We start from the raw sequence: 24,090 nt of genomic DNA, 5'->3' as shown, positions 1-24,090 counted from the left end.
CTTCGTTGTATTCCCTCTCTCCTACCCTCATCTTTGCACACTGGTGCAGTACAATGGGTAAGAGTTCTCTGATGCGTTTTTACCAATGGAGTTATTGTTCTCTAACTAACAGATGTGAGTGTTTGTTACGTGGTGCATTGCAGCAAACTAAAAGAGATGGAGCGTATAATGGTGGAAAACAGGTAGTTGTTTGTACATTTGTGAGATCATTATTGATAAATTATAGGAATATTTCCAATGGAGTAGCAGCAGGACAGGTTCTTTATGCCAATTCATATCTGTAACAATCAGGGGTGTGTGAGTGAAAGTTCTGATTAAAAAAAATTGTTTCCAGTGTTATTTTATCAACTTAGCTGGCTGGCTGGCTGGCTGGCGACGCTCTTCTTGCCCTTACCGCTGGGAAATCATATTGGTGCTGGCCGTTCATACCCGAGCTAGCTCTGATAAGAAAACCTGGAATCCTGGGGTATTTTCTCTTCATATGGGCAAATTAATAGCATGGCCCCAGGTCATGCGAACCCTACCATTCCACTGGAAATTAGGTGTTGCCTGTCTCCGCCTTGTGCAAGGTTAATGGTGGAAATCATTGAAAACTAGGTGATCTTTTAATATGGGTGGTCATTGGTGCTGTTAGGCTGGTTTGTACTGCATTCCTAGGATGTGCAATACGGTAAATCCCGTGACAACAAGGCAGTTGGTCGGAAGTGGTCAATGGGATCATAAATTATGTCATTCAGGGATTTGTACGTTCTTGTGATAAAATGATGGCATTGGTCGTATGAATCGGTCGGTGTTTGAGGACACGTTCGGTTAAGAAATCCTCCCAAGGATGCAGCAATCCAACACAATAGGGCAATCCATCGAATCCATATGTTGTGTATGATGATACCATGTTCTCATCATCAAAACATAATGCATTAGTCCAAGTTGTACAGGCCTTGTCTTAATCTTGGTGGCTAGTCTTAATCTTGGTGGACCAAGATAATCTTGCAGGAAAAGTTGAAATTAGATCACAACATATCTGGAGATGGGTGTACGTCATACCATGCCCCAATGAGTTTTGTTCTTCCCCTGAATTGCACTTGGCGAGTTCAATTCTTGAGAATCTCGCTGGCAAAACACACACCCAAATCAACCATTCCATATGACATTTCAATTGCAATATTACCATTCCGTAGTTTTGATGGGATCAAAAGTGATATCGAATTAAAAGAAGGAGTTGATCCGACGGATTGATTTTTTTTTATTATCAAAGATAAAAATTCATAGAAGATATTGATTTCTCGGAAAGGCTTCATTTTTTCCTTGAATGTTCTTTAATAACCATTTGTATTTTCTTTTTTTATGATATAATTATTTGTATTTTGAACAGCTAAGTCAAAAGACAAAAAGAGAGAAAAAGAAAAGAAATTTGCAGATTTGAGCCAAGATCCGCCAAACTGGTACTGAAACTCGTACCGGTCGGCAGGCAGGTCGATACCGTATTGACATGCAATACTCTTGGGCATGTCAGTTTGAAACTGGCACGCCTATTTTTTTTAAAGTTTTTCAAGTTTAATTAATTGATAATCAATCTTTTTTAATTTTTTAAATAATTTTAAGTCTAACTTGATATTTTTTTGATGTTTCTATGATTTTAGTTTAACCTAAATGATACATCTTGTTGTTTTAAAGTGATACAAGATATAAAAATGATTAGTGAGATGTTGTATGCTACAAACATGAAATATCCTAAAATCAACTAGTGAGGTAAAAAGTATAAAATAATATAATCAATTATATATATTTAAAGTACAACATACATACCGATATCTAAAATCTCTACGAGAGGCGATGCCTCTCGTAAATATTCGGATCATTAGCATAGTCAGGAGGCACATCAGTCCATCTTTTTAACTAAACGATACCATAGTCTTGTATGTTCATCCCATAAGGAACGTGCTCTGGGTTTCTCTCGATCTCTCGTTGAAGCTCTCGCTCTGAGAAGTGTCCCTGACTGATAAAACGGCTGTGAAGGGGCTCATCCGAATAAGCCGACAGCAAAATCCAACTCGTAAGATGCTCCAAGCTACGTAGAGTAGTAGCTATCGGAAGATGCCTCGAATGCACCATATCCATATCTGAATGGGTCATAGACTGCTTGTGGCTGTGGGTAATAGGATCCAGTATACGACTTGGAACTTGATACATCTATGAATCCTACTTTACGTGCGAAGTAATATGTAGCTGTATCGTGTCCTCCTGAATGACCTCGAAAAGCTTGTCTCTTATATGCCATCGTATCTTCGCGGGCTCTAACGAGTCAGATTACATTCAAATCGTTATTTTAAATGTGAAGATTGGCCTGGTCGTCGTCACACCACTCGCTGATGCGGATCTGGGAGGCTGGGTCGGCTAGCATTGAATACGAATAAGCTCTTCTTTCATTCCTCTTGTTCAAATGGTTTCCCTTGGCTTCGGTGCCAGCTAGGACCGGTAGCATGCTTAATGGTAGCATGGTCTTCTCTTTGGGTTTCTCTTGGATTCGGAATGGGAGCTGCACGTTAGCACTTTACTTTATGACTTGACTGCAGATCGTACATCGTGGTTTCTATCTTATGTAGCATACGTAAACTGAGACCCACTAGTAAATCGAAGACCACTTTGCGGTTATGTCTCATAAACGGTGGTCTCATATCTTTTAAACTCTTCTTGTTTAGCAGATTCATGACCACTAGAACTGCGGCTCCTGGTATTTGAATCTGAATGAATTGGCTCATCCTCCACACTCTCCACGAGGTTTGCTGGTATCTTTTATTTTTCTTTTTGGTGTGCCACTCACTGCTTGCTCACCCTTCGTGTCACTCTCTACCTGCTTACCCTTCGTGCTCTTTTTTGTCTGGCTATATTGGGAGAATGTATATCGTCCTCTTGATCGAATCGATCGGATAGTGTAGCAGACTCGTCTAAGTACCTTTCGATTATATCTCTGAGAGGATGTTTCTAGAGTTTGTACAAGATATCAGTTTGTACTTTTCCTTTTTGACCTATACTTATCTTATTCTTTTTACCCATTGGTAACGAGCGTTTGGTGCAACTCACGAATTTGTCGCCAAACATGGCAGGGTGGTTGCTGAGTTATTGATTATGAGCTTGATGGATTTTTCATCTGCACATTAGAAATACACAAAGCATTTTTCATTAATATTTAAATATTAAACTTTTGATCACTAGAGTTATTCTTTTTTTAATTTTCTACCTCTATATGTTAATATTTTCTTTTTAAATCTCAGTATCATAATATTCTATTTAATATAATATTTAGTCAAAATATTATTTTTTTAGTTTATATCAATATAGTTATATTTGTCTTTAAAATGTATATATGTTGCATTATAGTTGCTAGTAGAAGGAAAAGAGATTAGATGAGATGTTAGTGTCTATCCAAAAGCACAAGAAAATATAAACAATGTAAGATGCATATTAACCTAGCCAGGCAAGGGAGGAAATTGATCTCACAAAGAGTAAGGTTGTTTCACTCCTTGACCACTTCTTGACCCTTTCTAAAAGAAATAAAGTTAAGGCAAGCAGGGTGTAATCGGAGTCTATTGAGAAACAAATGTCATTATGTAAGAAAAATAAACAAAAAAAAAGACAAGAGATAAATGGAAGGAAGCTTCTCTAAATGATAAATGCATATGTCTCCTCTTCCTTCAAGACACATCTTGCTTGAGTTTGTAGCAAGGGGCCGTAGCAGTATAAAACAATTGGCATTGGGGTAGAGTTACTTAGACAAAAACCTAATTAAATATGTAGGGTTTGGGTCAAAATTTTGAACGAAACCCTCCATTTGGGTGGTCACATGGTTGCAAAATACCTAGACCTAATCTTGTAATATCCCTAATCCTAAATGATTTGTTAGTGTCCAACATTGTGCTACCAATTGAATGGAAAATATTGATTCATGAAGACAACAACCAAACTAGTCCTATATTTAATCTATTAACCAAGTAAGTTTTAACTATCTTTGATCTAAAGACCAATAATTCTAGTTGCAGCTCGCTAGTTCTGATCAATCTCAACGATTCATTTTTTAACTAGTTGAAAATGACTAAGTTCGTTTTTTTTTTTGCCAAAATCATCAAAAGTGTGGGACCATTTTATCATTTGAAAGAATTGCTGCCATCTTGAAGACAATGTTATATAAAAACCATTTGGAAGTATATAAAGAAATTTTCCACGCCGACATTGGACATCTAGGATCTTATTCAAAACAATAAGCTCTTTATATACTTCTTCAAGGATTCAAAATGTAGGCCTAGTAAATGTTATAGAATGCGACGTCCATATCTCATCTTTTATCTCTAAGATTACATTAAAGCACCAGTAACCTAGGACCCAATCTCAAATGACAAACTCTTTTACTTCTTATGAAGCTTCTAATCATTGGCCTAATAAAAACTACTGTGGCATCGGATCTTTCACTTTCACTCAAACTACAGTCAAGCAGTACTTATAGATTTTGCCCTTGCATTGTCTTAAAGCTACCCGATACACTATTACATCTCGAAATACCGAAAAGCGCAAAAGATTTTGGAAGCAAAAAATCTTTGCATTAAAGGATCGAGCCTACATAAAGATCCTGCAAATGGATTTCAATAAACATGATCAATCTTTGTCGATATTTGGTCCTCCATAATGTCATACATGCATCTTTTTGGAAAGAGATTTTTTTTTTTTGTTTTTGATAGAAAAATAATACACAAGCATAGCATACCCAAAATTTTTACACCTGCCATCAAATTCAATGATAGTGGTTAAAAAATAATAACAATAATTATATATATCATCTCTTACCATCTTAATTAGTATAAATTTTTGTGTGCACAATGCCAACATATTGCCTGAGATTTTTTTTTAATCTTTTATATATTTTATATTATTAAACATATTTTTATGAAAAGATTCAAAAGCTAAAGCTGATACCTTAGCGTAGTTATTCCGTTTTGCCTATTTTGGCCATAATCTCCATATATTTGTCGTTGCATGTCGTTCACGAGTATTTTGAGTGGCAACAGTGGAAGCAACTCGCGTTTTATTGACACCATAATTTTCAAACGTTGGAGTGAAAGATAAGAGGGGAGGTTTAATGGTCATTTAGTGGGTGTGCACCAAGGAGGATGTTCTTTTACGTGCATTAGAGCTCGTCGTATGCGAAGCGCGCCTCGACATGAAGTGCGTGGAAACGAAAAGCAACCTAGCTCCGCACCGAGCTCGTCTTATATTGGAAAGCTATAAAGAAACAAAGCAGGTCTCCACTGCCACACGCCCGTAAGAGAACAATATTTGAAGCAAGGAAAAGCGAGGAAAGCCGTCCTGCCCGCTTCTTCCACCCTACCCTTTCACTACTTCCATATATCGCCTTCTTTTCTCTTCAGTTTCTTCTACTCTTTCTCTTTCATCTACCCTCACCCCAGTCTTTCTTCCTAATATCAGACTCTCTCTCATATACAGGTTTTTTTTTTCTGTTAAGTTCCATTTTTTCTTTTGGCCTTCTCTGGAGAAGAAGGTTGCTTTCAAGTTGATCGCACATTTTAGTTTTTCTTTTTTTGTTTTGTTTTGTTTTCAGCATCCGATCTGTTTTTAGGTTTCTGGATCGCCATGAACTTTGCTAGCGTCAAATTCTAGCCTTATTTGTGCTGAAAACGCGATATTCTTGCAGCAAAACAAACGATCTCGGGAGCTTCCAGGTGTTCTCTGCAAGTCCGAACAGGTAAGTCTTTACCTCCTCTCCATCAAAAATAAATGTTATATATAAATGATTGTACAAAGATAGAGATAAGGGAAGGTTCGGGCCGGAATCAGACCCCATTCAGGACTCTAGACGTAGTATTTATTATTTTCCTTCTTTTAACAGTCGTATACAAACCATCATGAAGAGAGAGGGCTCCTTCTCCCCTCCCCACCCCTCAAAGAAACCCAGTTCTGCACCCATCACGACCGTGGAGGCTAATGAGAACAAGCTTCCAAACCTTGTTGCCGAGATGGAGAAGGCTAAGGAAGAGATACTGGCTTCAAGAACCTACCACAACCTCATTACCCAGCTGGAGACCAACCCTGCCATCAAATCCAACATCGATCGCATCCTGTGTTCCCATGATCGCATGCCCATGGTGTTATACGGGATCGATAGCATCCGGGACAGCCCCACATCTAAGTATCGCCTCGCCCTTGCTCTTTTGCTCAAAGATCATCCCGTCCTTCGTGCCGAAGTTATCCAAGTCCGTCACCCCAACCTTAGTCCTCTAGAGCGAGACGCCATGACCGCCCTTGGTTGCGCTATTGTTTCCATCAAGGAACACTGTAGAAAGATAAGATTTGAGAGCGAGAGGCCAGCTTTGTACTTGATGTCCTCCACCCGTCAAGGGCTCCTAGGGGACCTGCTAGAGGAGAACTGGCGCCCCTCTCGATTGAACCGGCTGGCCATTCTAGGACATAGCTTTGCCAGGATCGTGAACGATATGGCCAAGGAGATTTCGATCAAAGAAGGGCATCCCATGATGGAAGATCTCTGCAGCCATGAAGCAGAGAGGATGAGGTACGTGTGTGCCGTTGCATGGTTCATGTTGGAGTTCGACATCCTTGATGTATCAGACAAGATTCAGAGCTCAGGCTCGGAAGCTGACGAACACCTTGAGGACCTCGGATGGCATTTCTTCCAACCAGCGCAAGAGATCGATATGAATGCCTTCTTGCCTCGTAAGTGATTGCAAACTCATTTTTCACCTTCAATACTTGTATTACAACTTCTTTTGGCTTGTTCTTCATCTAATATATATTTCATCTTTTCTTCTTTCTGCTAAAATAGGCCTGCCAGAAAGCATTGTGAGGAAAGATTGGATAGAGTAAGCTTTCAGTTCTTTATATATCAATCTATGTATGTTTGTTTTCGCTGTTACCATGTCATACGTACATGTGTAGGAATTCTGAATGCAAATTCTTGTCCAACTTAATTTTACAATCAAATTCAATGATAAAGAAAAAGATAAGTCAATTTTGGCAATCTATAATGGTTTCAATTTGTAAACACAAGCACACCACAACTTTAGGAGGGGGGAGGGGTCTTACTTCATCATCATTCAAAAGAAAAAAAATACAAACACACCACAACATGCATTGAATTTATACTTCATTTGCTTACAACTCTCTCTCTCTCTCTCTCTCTCTCTCTCTCTCTCTCTCTCTCTCTCTCTTAATTCTGACAAGTTGCAAAATGGATTGGATTTCAGAGGATCCATTATGCCTATGTAATCTAGAAGAAGTTGGTTAAAAGCACATTGTAGTACATTTTCGACCCGTAAATTAAAGATGTTCTAGGCCTGCCAACCAATATCATGCTCCTAACTATAGCAAGATCTATATGCCTACCACCATGTGAAGCACAGATATTGGAATGAGGAGTTTTTTTGCCTTTTTTAGTAAAAGAGTCTTTTAAAGAACTCTTCAAACATATTATAAACTTTCTTTAGCATTCTTATTATTGTTTTAGGATCGCCGTTCCATTCTACGTGCATGCTGCTATAATTAATAAATTTTATATTTACTATAAAACTATTATTTGACTATAAAAGTGTCGTTATCCAGTTATGTTCCCGACAGTCGGGAATCTTAAAAGGGCGAAGTAGGGACAGATCTAATCTTTGGTATTTTCTTTTTAACGATATGCTACTTCATGATGAACACGTGTCATTACGCTTATCAACTTAAGCCTTCATAAAACTCGACTTAATCGTGTCTAGCATATTTTCCGCATCGATCCAAATTAATAGGTGTCTTATTTTTTACATTCAAAAGATCCATCTCCATGAAAAGTATTACTTGAGATGGTCCAAGCAAGAATACAAATGATAGGAGGTGGTGCATTTGAATTCAAAAAATAAGAGCTATATTTGATTCTCATAGAAGTCTTTGCCATTGAATTGGACTATTAATTGGCATGCATCTATCAGCTCGATGATGAAGCAATGATTTGTCATATTCACCCATATGGTTAAAATCATAGCTCACTTTTGGTCTATTTCTTTTTTGTTGCTACCTATTTTATTTTTCATGGGTAATTTTGCATGAACAAGGAAATCCCATCTTGTTGTTTTTATTTCATGGAAATAATGAAATTTATATTTGATCAATCACAAGACCATAATTTTTCATTTGGTTTCTTTTGCTAGAAAATTTGATGATATGGTCAAGGAAAAGCTTCTCATTATGCTCTAGGAAAGCTCAATTCTATGTTTTAATTCCAGCACTCTTTAGGAAAATGAAAAGTCAAAATTTTCACCAAATACAGGGAATAATTTTTCTATCATGCAAAACAAACAACTAGAAGAAAAATCTTTTCCTGGGGAAAAGTAGTTTCTCAAACTTTCTTACTACGATCATTGTATTTGCTAACATGTTCTATTTGAAACATTGATGCAGTTTTGTGAGTGGCATGGATGAGGACGAATTTGATGAAGCATCAAGACTTAAAGGAGAAATAGAAATCACCATAAAGGAACTGAAGGAATCTCAATTCTATCAGTCATTTCTTGAAAAATTAGAGAAAGATCCAACGCTTAGAAGCGAATTTTCTTGCCGTTTCAACTTTGGAAAACATGGTCAGATGGTGGTCTATGCCCTTGGCAGCCTTCAACATTACCACTTCTCTCAATTCCAGTTTGCTTTAGCATTGCTTCTGAAATGGGAGCTTGACATCCTTAACATTTTAGAAATCCAAGTATTCGATCCTGTGTTTACTTGGGCTGATATCGTAGTTATGCAGTCCTTTGGGTGCACAGTCCTCAGGGTGAATGAGAATTGTGGTAGAACAGTTGACCAACCCACACTGCTCTTCATGCCTTGCTGCTATTCGTTCCTCACTGGAAATCTTATTAAAGAGAACTGGGAGCCACAACAGCTGCATAAGATTGTTATGTTGAGTGGTGCTTTGTTCAATGAAGTGGAGGACATTTCTAATTGGAAAGAGGGGAATGCCTGGTATGTCTGGGCAATTCGGGATCACATCACTACATATCCTTTCACTGCATTCCCTGTCTTTGATAGTGAACCATTTGGGAAGTACCAATGGCTGTTCTTCAACATCGATTCAGAAATGGAGCTAGAAGGTCTATTGTCGGGTAAACTAGAGAGTCTTAAGTTCATCTATTTTTCCCGTTTAGTCTAATCATTATCTAATCTAACTCTTCTATTTTTTATGTATATTTTTTCGATGCATGTTTTTATCACTATGGATCAAGGTTTCGAAGAAATTGAAGATATAAAAGAAGCAGACATTTATATTTCTAGTTGGAGCCCTGCTGATTCCATACGGTAAGGGATATATGTTTAAAATTTTCCTTAAAAAAATGCTGCAATATCTAAATTAAAGTCAGGATTTAGTGTGAATCCAACTCATTCATTAAACACGCGAACAAATTAACTATCCATTGATTATGCCCCATGGTGTATCTTTTAGCTTATCCTAGTGCTTCATTATCATATATAACAATGTTTTAATAACTCAGGAATAAAGCACAAAATGTCACTCAGCTAGTTTGTAATTGTGTTCTTATTTCTCCCTGGAACTGGCATTTTTGAGTGTGCCACTTACTTAAACTTTGTATTTTGGAAATCCAGCCTAGCGGGAAACGATTAACCTGTTTGGTTAGAAATCTGATGGTAAGTAAGTAGATTTGGTTAATTTCTGTATGCCTGCATGTTGTATTGTTCACAATCGAGAAAGTGTATCTCAAGTATATGTACAGATGTCTCTCTCCAAATGAGCTTCTGAAAAATTATTTCATGGCCTACTGCTTCTACCTGCTAAGCTGTAGGATTAATTAATGTATGGTTGATGAACTCAGTTTTTTTGTGTACAGTGCAAACTGTAGACAAATAAATACAAAGGTGAGTAGCTACAAAAGGAAATAAAACTGAAATGTGCTCATATGCTTTAATTATATTACATAGTTATCTGTGTTTTAGTTCGAAACCAAATTTAGTTATAAATTGATTCACTTTGTGGCCAAAATTATCACAACATGCAGTTTCTAAATCATCGCATTGAAAAGCTAATATGAGTTATCCATCATCCCATGTTCTCAGAGACCTCAGCGAATTTGGGGAGCAAGATTTTGCAAAACCTTTCGCATCTGATATAGAAGACATACGTTTTGCCTATGTTATCAGAGAAGAGAACAGGGATTGGACAGATATATTCAGACAAATAAGACTTCCAAGAAGAATTCTTGGTGCATGGAGGCCACCCCATGCTGGTTGGATCAAGCTCAACTTTGCAACAGTCATGGATGATAAAAGAGCAGGATGGGCGGGGTTTGCCGGCCTTTTTCATGACGAGGAAGGAGCGCTGCTGTTATCATATGCTGGCCCCGTGGAAGAAGATGGTTCTTCCTCTCTTGTTGGTGTACAGTTAGAGGGATTGAAGCAAGGTCTGCAATGGCTCAAACTCATGAGTCGTGCTAAGAAATTGGTCATCGAGAGTGATGCTCTTAGTTTGGTGAGATGGATCAATGGGACCATCCCACCACCTCAGTGTCATACTGCTGGTTTTGCTGAGATAAATCACTTGCTCTCATCTTTTGAATGGGTAGCTTATCACATTTATGAGGAAGCCAATGCCGGGGCCATTGAGCTGGCTACTAAGGGGACTCGACTCTCTAAGCTTTGTGTTTGGAGTGAAAAGAAGTCCGTGGGAGATGACACCTACCCGTGTGGTTTCTCAAGATCGAACAAGAAGTGGGAATCCGCTGCTCAGTTGGCGAGAGAAGAGTTTGAAGAGGAAGAGACTGAAGATGAAGAGACTGAAGAGGAAGAGACTGAAGATGAAGAGACTGAAGAGGAAGAGCCTAAAGACGAATAGCTGAGTGGTTGCTCAAGATCACATTAGAAGATATTGGTTCGCTGCTCAGTTTTGCATTTGACTTGGTATCTTTTTACATGTAGCAAAAACCCTTGCTTTGTCCTTGGCGTGTCTTTAAGGTTATTCTATGCATAAAAACCGTATCATTGAAATGGCCTGTCAGTTCGTGTGTGTCTATATATATATATATATATATATATATATTATTGATTTTTATCTAAATAATATTTTATAACTAGTTTTTTTAAATAAAATTTTATGTAATCAAAAAAACGATAGACCGGGCTCTTAATTCATAGAGACTAGAATATACTATAACATAGGCTAATCATCATTAGATTTATACTTTAACACTGTCATTTCAACAAGTAAATAATTTAGAAGTTTGGAACAAGAACCATGTAATATAAGTGTTATCGAATGGATGGCATTCTAGTACTTGGTACGTCAAAAAAAAGTTCATATTGTACCAATATATACTATGCTAACATGGCATTGGCATGAAGTTGGTACCAAGATAGCAAACCTCGACAACGATTATAGAATGATTTGGAGATAATGATTGACAAACAAACAACTGACTGAAGGATGTGATGTCTCCTTGCCATCCGGGCCTACCTTTACTCTTCCAACATGCATTTGTTAGTACTTTGTCTTCTTTACAATATTGCCGTGGATCTCCTCTCCATGGATGCCTTCTCTAGCTTCCTTATGGATGCTAGGTCTCGATCGGATGTTAAGTTTTTGGATTTGATGGTTTGATCTATAGATTTGATATGTGCGAACTTTTATTAGTTGATAAATTACTGTTAGGTTGATCTTTTATTACTCTTTTTTATCTTTTCTTTTTGAAGTTTGAGATTGTTTTATATTATTACGAAAAATTTAATGTGATCCAAAAGGGCATATTGGATCATTAGAGGCGTACATCTTTGTTTCGATGGTTGTTATTTATCTGTTTCTCCGACAGATGCGTGGAATGGGGTTGCCGGTGCTTTGAACTGTTTCAAGGTAGAGCTCGGGAGAAGAGAGTGTTAGGCCTTAGGTTAAGAGGGAGAGGAGGAGAAATAGAGATTGCTCTCCATTAATCACCATCGCACAAATCTTATGGTCTCCTAGTCATCCTATGACCATCGAGTGGAATATTCTAGTTTACTATCTTTATCTCTATTTGTGTTATTATCTTTATCTCAAAAACCCTATTTCATAATTTTGAACTCCATTTGACTTTTTTTTAAAAAAAAGATTATAATAAAACTTTCCCACAATTTCTACCATAGCCTTCCCATGCCTCAATCCATATATAAATATAATTTTTACCAGATATATTCTTAATAAAATAATTCGAAGAAAGATTATTATATCCAACAAATCTAAATAAATCAAGTTCTAAATGAATGAGTTTAATATTTAGCATCTATAATATATATATATATAATTAAATTATTATTTATTATTAATTATATTTTTGTTTATTTTTTATCTTTATTTACCAAAATGCACTGTGCATGCTTCTCTGCTAGCATATGTGTGTGTATAGTTTTAGTTTTGTATATTTTCTCATATTTTTAGATTCATTTTTCAGACTTTTTATTTAAGGAAAGTTATGTCTTTAAAAGAATATTATTATGTCTTCCAACCATATTCCTAAAAGTTAAATTTGAGGATGAAACGTGAATAATTTATTTGGATCATAGAAGAATCGGTGTTTTAACTTTAGCAGCATTTCTTTATCTCTGCCACTATCTTTAATTATATGCAATTATTCCAAATTATGCACACATCATTAACAAAAAAAAAATATATTTTAATTAACTAAAATAATGTTTAGCAAAAAGGAATAGGATTGCATGCATGAGTCTAAAAGGAATTTAGTTATGAGATAGCATCATGATGAAGCAAAACTATCAATAGATTCTTCATTTTCAATGGTGAAGCTCAGGAACCATCCAAGCAGCATTGCATCATAATCTAATAATCCACCATATATGGTATTTATTTTGATCTGAGAAAGCTCAGACCAATGACATATATCACCTAAGTTATGAATAGATAGCTATTAATTGATTTTCTAAATTTTGACAAATGCGTATCAATGATCAAAGCTTGTCATGCCTAGTTGGCATCATTTGCATTTTCATGCAGGCAGCATCATCAAACTATGTTATTCAGATATTTCTTTCCAGCTCTCCAATTTCGGGCCTTTTATTCTTGACCAAAATAAACCAACAAAATATTATTTTTTCTAAATTAAGTGATATATATATATATATATATATATATATATATATATATATATATATATATATATATATATATATATATATATATATATATATATATATATATATATATATATATATATATATATATATATATATATATATACAGATTGAGTCTAATACTTGAAAAAGTGGAAGGGCAAGAAACATAGCATCAAAGATTGGGTGGTTCCATCCGAAAGTTCGATGGTGATGAAGCAACAAAAATATTTCATATCAGCGAACCAAATTGTCACTCACGAAATCCCAAACTTTTTTTGGTATAACGGCTGCTAACACTGCTCTAGGATGAGTGCTACCAATAAAGTTGATAGAAAAGAGATGGTGTAAGGATGAAGGAGCAACTACAAAATATGTTTAAAGAATGGAAATTCATGAATTTTTTCTCTTGTGATCATTTATAGATCATTTCTATTCTATTCATAAGTCTCACCAAGTCAACAAACCAATTATGAATAATTCATCAGATCATTGATATGGATAATATCCAAATCCCAAATACGTTTTATATGTGATTCATATAAAGAAAAAGAAGTTGTTTTTGGGAAGGTCAAAAAAACAAACTTGTTCTTTTTCCATAAAATTTTTTTTTAATAATTCTGAACCTAATCTTTGTAAAAAAATACATACCGTACTTTTATATTCACAAGGTAAAATTCTAACATACGAATATCGAAGTATAATTTTTTTAAAATAGTAAGCAGTGAAGTAGATGATTCAATTTGCAGTCCTATCTACCTTCCAACATACAATCTTCCACAATCCTATCGAATATTTTTGAGAAGTTTTTTTTTTTACTTTTCATCCCAAATTTATTCGACCGCCATCGCCGATGCTCTTTCATTTCCACCCGTTAAAGAGCAGAGGAATAAAAAAGAGGTTGGACCGCACCCGCTTCCCGAAGACCGCACTCCACCACCACCCTCCGCCCCTCCCCTCTTCGCTTCGCTCTCTTCTTCCGCCTTTTTTTTCCCCATTTCCGATCGGTTCTCTTCCTAATCTTTGACTAAAATTTCTATTAAGCGAATCCCTATCTATTTATTTCCTCCAAAGCCAATCCGGGTTTTGGGGAAATGGATCTTCCCTTGCTCGATACCCCCAAATTTCATTCTTATCGGTGCTCGAATGAACCCTTCTTGGGGCAAAATAATACGATGTCGGCCATTTCAAGTTTGTGTTAGACCCTTTGGCTGTATTTGCTGTAGAGAAATCGATGGGTTCGGAGCCTGCGATTGTGGAGATTAGCTCCGACGATGAGGAGGATCTTTCTATGGATGAATTGGACTCGTTCAATTGGGTCGCTGACATGCTCGATCGCACCGATGGAAGGGTGGAGGAAGTCGACGACGTCGTGATGGTGGACGAGTTTTCTTCCGCGCCTCCGGCGAAGCAGAAGAAGAATTCTCAGTCGTTGAGGCCAGGCATGGTTGCTGCGGGGGACGAGTCCGATGATGATTGCTTGATGTTGGACTCCGATCCTAATAATCCAGTTTCGGTTGTTGACAAGGGCGACGGAGGAGATGGGTCGGACGACCTTCTCATAGTCGGAGAGAAGGGGCAGGTATGATTTTTTTTTAATATAAAAAAAGTTTTTTTTGTATATTATTAGTTAGATTATTTCCATATTATAGCTAATTTAATTTATATTTCAAACAATAGGGGATTATGATGTTTAAGTTTGATTTTTGCCTTTCCCTATTTGTAGTCCGAAATGTGGCGGAAAAAGGTAGAGAAATTAATGTGTGCCGATATTTATTTTTCATTTGGAAAGATTATCACTTTTCCTAGGGCTACTGATTTAGCTGATAACTTTCTCACGAAGACCCGATTTGGTTAATTCTTGTGCTTTATGATATTTTTTGTCCATTCTTTTAAAATAGAAGGGGTCGGACGCCCGCTTCCAGCTACATACTGTGAACGAAACTAAATACACCGTTTTGATCTAATTAAGAAATGATTTGTGAGTGTTTGAGACAATACTATTAGTTGGTAGGATCTTTCCTCCTCCCTCGAAGATTGTAGATGGTTCCATGACTGTACATCAATTTATGATCTGATGTGTTAATGCGAATTATCAATTTGTGATCTTTGTATTGTTTGATAATTCACAATACAAAGAAAGCTAAGAGAAACCTAGCATGAAAAAAAAAACCTTAATGCACTCAGATTGTGATCCAGGATTTACGTGAAATGTTTTATTTTCATTGCACATAAGTGTGCAGGCTGAGTAGAGTGTCTAGACTTTGCTGCTCCAATACAGTACTGAGCAGTCGGTAATGTGCCGAGACTCTTTGTTCCGGAATGCTTTTTGCATTCCCAATGAATTGCACAAGTTTATAAACGATTTGCTTACTATTCCTCTTATGAATGTCCAGCTGGAAATATCTATTTGTCTTTCTTAGTTGTTTTGTCCTTGTTATGAAAAATGGCTGCTTGAGAATTTATTCAGTTGCTTAATCGGCTACACCCTATCTATTATTTAAGTGCTGAGTGGCCTGTTAGCTTGGTTAACCATTTTAGCACCTGTTTGTAGGTGTAAGCAGACGTTTGATCTGCTAATCATCTTGTATCACAAATCAGGGATTGAATTGATAGCTTAGTGTATCCACTGACATATTCTATTGTTATTCTAATTGTTAGAGTACAACATCCGTAACTAAGTTATGTTTTTATTTATTTTGCTTCAGCATATGTTGTAAGGTAATTATTGAATAATTAATAACATGCTCCATCACAATTTTCATCCAAGAGAATGAGATCATGAACCTTTATAAGATCATCTATGAAAATATGGATAGTTCTCTGTCCTAGTCATGTAGAAAAAGTGTTACTCGGAAGTGTGAAATGGATGTCGAGTGTCTAAGTGTCTACAAGGATGCAACACAGGAATCTTCAAGAAGTTTGACAAGTCTGCAAGTCTGTATGATATTGATATATGCATGACTATGTATGGATGTATGTTAACTAGACACTGGTGTCCTTTATGTTGGATATATATTTTGAGTCAGATATATGTCAAAAACTTGGCTACTTATGAAGTTCTTTGGTTGCCACTTTTGAAGATTGGCAGAGAGTTGAATTCTTTCAACAATGAAGTTGACCTTCCACTTTGATGTTAGAAGTATTTGTTCTTTTTCAGAGAACTTTATGGAATTTTAGTTTTTTATATCTTCAAAGTTAATCAGAAGTTTGAATGAGAAAGGACCATAACAAACAATTTTTTTTTTTCAAATACATTCTTGTAAGATTCGAATAAACAGATCTGTTCTGTGCATTTGCAGAACAGATTGTTGAAGTTTATTTTCTCCTCATTGTATCTTGTTCATATATTCGTTGTTTATGACCATGCAAAATAATATATACACCTGCAGATAATGGTTGTTAAATGTAGCAGCAACTATGACTTGTTGGTAAGCATCCGCATATTCCTTGTGAGCAAACTTTTGTCATCCTTTTGCAGTTGGCTTGCAGGGATTTCCCTCATCCACGGCACCTATGCGCTAACTTTCCTTTCAGCACCACATCACATGAAAAGCATTGCAACTTGGTATGTCTCTTATATTTTCCACTTGTTACACTGTATATGCATTTCCTCAAACTTTGAAAATTTTGGCTTTTCCATGCTTTTCCTGTGACTTGAAAAATCTTGGCTTTTCCTTGAGTATTGTTTATAAAATTGGTCGGGACTTGTTTCTAGTATGTATTTTATCTGTCCAATCGATTGACTATGATTCAGTGAATGCAGTGCCACTGTTATGTCTGTGACTCTCCAGCCCCATGTATCTACTGGGGCAATGGTAGTGCGAGCACCGACCATTGTCATTCTACAGATAAAGATGGAAGATGGAAATCACTAAGGCAATCCTCTAAACAAAAGAACCTCACAACTTCTCAGCCACAGAAGCTTCCTGATAGGACACTTTCCATGATGCCATCCTTTCAAAACTCAGCACCTCTACGTTGCTCCAACATGTCCTCACTACCCATTCCGACATCCAGATCAATTCCCCTCCGGCCTTGCTCAGCCGCTAGATGTGCTACTCCAGATCCACCTAATCAAAGACATCAGCAGAATACGGCACCTCTATCTTACAGTGGTCAGAGACTTGGTCATCATCCATCCAAATCCCGCCCACTAAATCCCAGAGCAAAATGTATACAAAGACAGATTCATGTTTCTCGTTCAATTACTGCTCAATTAGAGTATTCCCGTTCAAGATTTAAAAGGGTCAGGACAGCTCGAGCTAATCGGTTCCAGAGAAATGTGCCACAGAGATCTCATTTCACTATACTAACTTCACAGAGATCTCACTGCCCTCCGGTGACATCACAGAGGTCTCAGTGCTCTCGAGTGACATCACAGAAGTCTCAATGCCTACCAGTGACACCACCACAGAGATCTAATTCTGCACCAGTAACTTCTCAGATATCTCAGTGCCCATCAGTAACGTCAGTGGATGATAATGTGAATCAGATGTACAGAACTGCACCACAGAGATCTCAACATGTACCGGTAATTTCACAGAGGTCTCAATGCCTACCAGTGACACCGCCACAGAGATCTTATTCTGCACCAGTAACTTCTCAGATATCTCAGTGCCCATCGGTAATGTCAGTGGATGATAATGTGAATCAGATGTACAGAACTGCACCACAGAGATCTCAACATGTACCAGCAATTTCCCAGTGCCCACCAATGACTCCAGTAAATGATAATATGAAAAGTTGGCTGGATATACTTGCTAGTGTGGCATCTGAACTGGGAGTCTCTGATGGTAACAGCAGAGATGCTGTCCCAGCTGTTCAAGAACCAGTTTTGGTTTCCTCACAACCCCTGCCTTTCAGTCAATTTGTTTCTGAGACAAGCGCAAGTCAAGATGTGGATCTCTATGGTCGTTCGGCACCAGAAGTGACCAACATGAATTCATTAGAGTTTGATTGCAGATGGTTGAACCCAGCAGCTCAAAGTATTCAGGAAAATGATCAGGAAGTGGATCCCCAGCTGACAAATGTACGGCCATCTGATTCACTGGTTTCTGGGAGCAAGCAGGATCCAGGAGAGACTCCGTTGGGTAGCTTTCTAGCCTCTTTAGAGGAGATAGCAGAGACTGCAAAAGAGCCAGGGCAACCGGAACTAGATCCTGTCACACTGCTCTATGACTTTGAAGCCACATGGAGTGGCTTAGCACCAGTATAGTTGTATGATCTTCGAACATCTCTTAGGTTAGGTTCCGTCTTTAACTGTCTTCTCCATTATAAATGCTGTCTGCAGTATACTCATACATTAACTAGGGTCTTCTTCGACAAGGATAAGCATCTCTAGTGGATGGTCTTGCTGAGATCCATTATACTTTCACTTTTAGTTGCTTACTAGCTAGAAATTTCTCATTTGGAATTGAGTATTCCTGACCATCTTATGGCACATTAACTAGGGTCTTGTTGGACAAGGATGAGCATCTCTTCTGGATATTCTTGCTGAGATCACTTGTACTTTTATTTTTAGTTTAGTAGAAATTTCTCATTTGGAATCGAGTGTTCCCGACCATCCAAACTGTGAGGGAACATTATTTCTAAAACTTTGTTAAGTTTATATTTGGTGTAATAGTCAGAGTAAATGCTCAGGATTAAGTTCAACAATAGGTTTTCACCTACTTTCATGTGTCGCCTTGGCCTTGTCTTAGTTTGTTTTGCTTTGGTGAGGTTACCATCCCAAGCTTGCAAGCCTTTTTTGGTTTTACAGTCCAGTCTACGTAGTGCCTCTGTTACTACTCAACACATTAGGTGTCTGTTCAGCAATAAAAGTAATTCTACAAAAAAATTTTCTTCTGGAAAACATACAAGATATCGAGTAGGGCCTACTAGTTAGCTTTAGAAGTCCACTGAGTCACCTTTTGTGAAATGCCATCCCTGCAGGGCCTCCCAATTCATCTATGATTGCAACGGTCTCGACTTGTTCTTAAATACTACACAAACTTTGGACCTTGTGAGAGGATCCTCTCCTCTTGAAAGATACTTGCATTCTGTCTTCTGTAAATGTCAAAAAATAGCTGCCATTGCAGATTGTCTTAGTTCTCTGAGAAGTCTTCCAAGCTGCTTGACATCCCCTTTCAGATTTGGTGGATTGAACATCTTGCAGTGCGGGACCTCTCTTTGAACTCCATCCCATCATTTCATGATGCAAGTCTCAATATTAAAAATTAAAACTGACACATAAAACTGGCAACTTCTTATGGAGGAAGGCTAAAAACAATCAAAAATTACATGGTGATGGCACTTTGACAGGTATAGCAGAAAAATGTGGGATCTCGTCCTCAGGCGTTAATTGAATTGGATAGTTTTTACTATTTTTTATGGTTCTCTGTAAATTCTAGAATTGTTAATGCATGTCAGATAAGTTTGGTGATTTATTCAGAGTAACTTGGTGGAATGGAGGAACTTGTTTTTACATGAGTAAAAGTTATGATGATAATGACTAACTCGCGGCCTACACAATAAACACCATCTGACCCATTCTATCCTGACTTAACCATGTCAGGTCGAGTCCTCCCAGAATGGGCATCATAGAGGAAAGAAGAAAAGGAACAGAACTTTGAGAATATGTTAACAGTGTACTTTGTCGAAAAGGAAGCTATTTTGACATACAAGTAATTACTTGTTTGTATCTGTTAGCTGATAAATACATTTGAAGTTCTCTCATTAATCATAATATTGTGTTTTTGATAAGTAGGCAAATTAGGGTTTTTCCAAATGTGCATATGTTTATATAAAGGTGAATATATATAAGAGTTATATTTGTTTTATATGTAACCCTAACTTTGCTACCATGATGGTGTGAGGCGTGTCTATCTGTCCATGATAGCTTGCTTAGCTAATATAGGTACATGTGCCATTACTCTAATTTATTATAAATACAATATCCGCACTAGAAAAAGGTAGAAAAAGAGATGTCTAGGGTTTTATCAATTTCACAATACTAGATCATGACACCCATGTCCTCAAATGAATGCATGCATTCGACCTATAAATGCGCATTATAACAATTGATGCATGTGATTTAGAGGTTGATTAACTTTAAAAATAGCAGGGCTGTGAATAGATTGGATGGAGATCTAATTTTGTATATCATGCAGAGTTCAACTCTTGGATCAAGGGAGCAATCATAGTTGGTATTAGATTTTAGGGATCCACCACGATCACTATCCATGTTACCAGCAATGCACTTGGGGCTGGAACGAAGGGACCTAACACTGAGAGAGCGAGAGAGAGAAAGAGAGAGAGAGAGAGAGGGAGGGAGGGAGGGGAATTGGGTGGTCACTATGAGAAGAACAAGATGGAGGAGAAAAATTATTTATCTGGTTGAATTTGAATTACTTAATAATATTCCCCAGGTGAAAGGCTTAAACTCGGCGCAGAACGACCTTCAATTGTATTCAGGAGGAGAATGAGAAACGGGGTGGTGCTGCCTTCACGGACAGAGTGGATAGGAGGGAGTTTCGCGATTTTGCGGTGCAGAACGGCCTGGTAGACCTAGGGTTCTCCGGACCACGGTTCACCTGGTGCAATAATCAGCTAGGTAGTGCTAGGGTTTGGGAGCGACTAGATAGGGCCTTTGCATCTCCAGATTGGATTCTCCGATTTCCTACCTGCCGGGTCAGTCATCTGCCTCGAATTGCCTCAGACCACTGTCCTTTGCTTCTTTCCACCTCTTCGGGTCCCGTCCACCATAGCCCCTTCCGCTTTGAGCAGGTCTGGCTATCATACCCCCAGTCGTGGGATATCGTTCGTGACGCATGGCGCATCTCGGTGCGCGGGGATGCCATGCAGCGGGTCTCACGTAGTCTTGAGTTGACCAAGAGGCGGCTTCGCCGTTGGAACCGTGAGGTGGTGGGTAACATTTTTCGGCGGTTGGAGGGGGTAGAGTCCTCGATCGCCGAGTTGCAAAGGAAGGAAGACTTAGGAGGCGTGCTTCCGGAGGACAATATGGCTAACCTTCGGGGGCTTCTAGCGACTCACCATTCGCTGCTACGGCAGCATAAGATTTTCTGGCGTCAGAAATTCCGTATGCAATGGGTGAGTGAGGGCGATCGTAATACCAGTTTCTTCCATCGGTCGACGGTCATTCGGAGGCAGCGGAGTATGATCCACTCTCTGCGAGATGGGCCCGGCCATCGGATGGCGGGCGAGCCTGCTATCCGATAGACTTTACTTGACTTCTTCCGTGCCAGATGGACGGAGGATGAGGTGGCTAGTGATGGAGATCCCCCACTGAGGGTGGAGGTGGGCATTGGTGATGCTGAGAGGGAATCCCTGATCCGACCGGTGTTGGCACAGGAGGTCCAAGAGGCAGTCTAGGCCTTGGCAGCGGAAAAGGCCCTGGGACCTGACGGTTTCCCTCCCTTCTTCTTTCGGCAGTATTGGGGTATTATTCGGCGAGCTGTGGTGGAGGCTATCCAGTGTTTCTTTACCCAAGCAGCGATGCCTGAGGATTGGAAGGCCACTTTCATCACGCTTATACCTAAGCGTCAGGATGCTGCTGAGCCGAGTCATTTCAGGCCCATTAGCTTGTGCACAACCTTATATAAGGTTGTGGCAAGAATAATGGTGGGCCGGATGAAGCCCCTATTGCTTGGCATCATTAGTCAGGAGCAAGGGGCTTTTGTAGCTGGAAGAAATATCTCACACAATGTTTTGTTGGCCCAGGAAATGATGTGGGATCTTCAAAGAGCATCGAAGCGGCGAGGCCTGATGGCAGTCTAGCTGGATATGGAGAGGACTTACGACAGGATCAGGTAGAGCTTTCTCCAGCGGGTACTAGAGGCGTACAGCTTTCACAGGCGGTGGATTGATTGGGTCATGGGGTGTGTCCGGGGGCCAAAGTTCTCTATTTTGGTCAACGGCACACCATCATCTTTCTTCGAGTCCACTATGGGGTTGCGGCAGGGATGTCCCTTATCCCCATATTTGTTCATTATCTGTGCTGATATTTTGTCACGAGCTTTGCAGCGAGTCTGCGCCAGCCGGGAGATGGAGGCCTTCACTCCAGCACCAGGGGCTCGACCGCTCTCCCACTTACTTTTTGCCGATGATTGTCTTCTCCTGACCAGGGCACGAGTTGCTGAGGCACGAGTTCTTCGCAGGGTGGTGGCGGACTACTGCACGGCGTCCGCCAGAGAGTGAACCTCATGAAGTCAGCTATCACGTTCAGCCCCAGCACGGAGACCAGAGTCCGGCAGGAGATCCAGGAGATACTGCAGATACCAGAGCAGGAGGGGATGTTGACCTATCTGGGAGTTCCCATCGCTGGCCGGAGGCTACGAGTGGCAGAGTGTTCGGGCCTAGTACAGCGGGTCCAGAGTAGGTTGGAGGGATGGAGGGCATCTTCCCTATCCATGATGGGGAGACTGACTCTGATCAGATCAGTGTTGGGATCCATGCCGATGTATCTCATGGCCAACTCTGTGGTGCCGAAGACGACTTTGTTGAGGATTGAGCGTCTTCTTCGGAGCTTCTTATGGGGGTTCCACAGTGGGGGCCATGGAGTGCATCTGGTGGCTTGGGAGCAGATCTGTCATCCGACCAGTGAGGGTGGTTTGGGGGTGCAGTCCCTCCTGAAGAGGCGCGAGGCTTTCTTTGCTCGGCATGCGGTTCAGTTTATGATTGAGCCACACAGCCTCTGGAGTCAGGCGATGGCAGTCAGATATGGCCCAGGGGCCCTACAGGTGGCACGGAGGGGGCGCCGAGTTTCCTTCATGTGGCGCGAGATTGGGAGGTACCTGCCGACCGCATCGGCAAACACCAGGTGGTTGATAGGGGACGGCAGGAGCATTGATGTGACCAGCGATCCGTGGGTAGACACCCTTCCTCTGCGGTGTTGGCCGACCATGGTAGATACAGAGGCAGTAGAGGGACTGCGGGTATGTGACCTCCTAGTTGCAGATGGACCAGAGTGGGATGAGACCAGACTTCGACGGCTGTTCGGGGTGCACCTAGCTGCGAGGATCCAATCCCTTCCGTTACCAGGATGTGCAGGGCCGGATGTTAGGGTTTGGGGTACCTCGAGCCGGGCCAGTGTTAGGCTGGGAGACCTTTCCCGTGTTATCCAGCCAGAGCATGAGCGGGGGCCGGATTGCACTTGGATCTGGAGGTCCGGACTCCACCCGCGTGCAGCCCTTTTCTTATGGAAGGTATTTTGGGACCGCCTTCCAACGAGAGCAGTGCTGAACAGGTGTGGCTGGGGGATCCCCGCAGAGTGTGGGACGTGTGGAGCTGAGGAGTCGGTGGACCATGTGCTTTTCCAGTGCACATGGGCGAGGTCGACATGGCAGTGGATCGAGGTCCCGCAGGAGGCTCGGAGCGCGAGGCTACAGTTTCTCCAGGTGATACGGCAGGGGCTTGCCAGTCCGAGTACTCGGCTGGAGGCCTTTAGAGCGACTTGCACAGCACATCAGATTTGGCTGGCAAGGAACGCTCGTACTCTCGGGGAGCGCAGGGTGTCACTGAGGTTTGTTGCAGAGCTTGCCCGAGCACAGGCCACGGAGATCAGGCCCACCCTTTCTTTAGATAGACCTTTGATAGCTCGGGACATCTGGGGTTCTCCCTCTGCTACGGCAGCTCCTCAGAGTTTCCTCAAGGTCAATTTTGACGGGTCGGTGCTGGATGGCGGTGCGCGGGGCGGTGCAGGCTTTGTCATACAGGGCCCGCATTCCAGGGTGGTGGCAGCAGGTGGCTGCCAGCTGTTCGACATGTCGGTACCAGGGGCAGAGCTGCGAGCTGTCTGGGCAGGTCTGCGTCATGCGCGAGTGGTGCTGCATGCTAGTTCGATTATTCTGGAGGGCGACTCGGCCACGGTTATTCGATGGATTCAGAGGGGGCCACAGGGAGACGGCACAGCCCACCTCTTGATCCGCGACA

General features: G+C 40.1%; 4 protein-coding genes across 4 annotated transcripts; all 4 read left to right on the top strand.

The window, feature by feature from the left end:
* The first annotated feature begins 5,671 nt into the window (after positions 1–5,671).
* On the top strand, positions 5,672–6,848 carry LOC148714461 (protein SENSITIVITY TO RED LIGHT REDUCED 1-like). The gene is made up of 2 exons (XM_089929975.1): positions 5,672–5,752; positions 5,897–6,848. The coding sequence occupies exon 2, from the start codon at positions 5,913–5,915 to the stop codon at positions 6,744–6,746; it is 834 nt and encodes a 277-aa protein (XP_089786101.1). The 5' UTR covers positions 5,672–5,752; positions 5,897–5,912; the 3' UTR covers positions 6,747–6,848.
* Positions 6,849–8,470: 1,622 nt separating this feature from the next.
* On the top strand, positions 8,471–9,202 carry LOC149768149 (protein SENSITIVITY TO RED LIGHT REDUCED 1-like). Its single transcript, XM_089929956.1, has one exon. The coding sequence runs from the start codon at positions 8,471–8,473 to the stop codon at positions 9,200–9,202; it is 732 nt and encodes a 243-aa protein (XP_089786082.1).
* A 46-nt stretch (positions 9,203–9,248) lies between these two features.
* On the top strand, positions 9,249–11,034 carry LOC149768148 (uncharacterized). Its single transcript, XM_089929974.1, has 2 exons — positions 9,249–9,348; positions 10,123–11,034. Exons 1-2 carry the CDS (start codon positions 9,266–9,268, stop codon positions 10,895–10,897), a joined length of 858 nt encoding a protein of 285 aa, XP_089786100.1. The 5' UTR covers positions 9,249–9,265; the 3' UTR covers positions 10,898–11,034.
* Positions 11,035–14,007: 2,973 nt separating this feature from the next.
* LOC103715432 (uncharacterized) lies at positions 14,008–18,626 on the top strand. Its single transcript, XM_088719127.2, has 3 exons — positions 14,008–14,740; positions 16,640–16,726; positions 16,925–18,626. Exons 1-3 carry the CDS (start codon positions 14,393–14,395, stop codon positions 18,374–18,376), a joined length of 1,887 nt encoding a protein of 628 aa, XP_088575253.2. The 5' UTR covers positions 14,008–14,392; the 3' UTR covers positions 18,377–18,626.
* Positions 18,627–24,090: the final 5,464 nt, after the last annotated feature.

This window comes from Phoenix dactylifera, chromosome 3 (assembly GCF_051530095.1).
Source record: "Phoenix dactylifera cultivar Ajwa chromosome 3, Ajwa_hap1_PhDact_Kaust_v1.1, whole genome shotgun sequence".
Classification (NCBI taxonomy): domain Eukaryota; kingdom Viridiplantae; phylum Streptophyta; class Magnoliopsida; order Arecales; family Arecaceae; genus Phoenix; species Phoenix dactylifera.
This window is presented reverse-complemented; position numbering and strand designations above follow the sequence as displayed.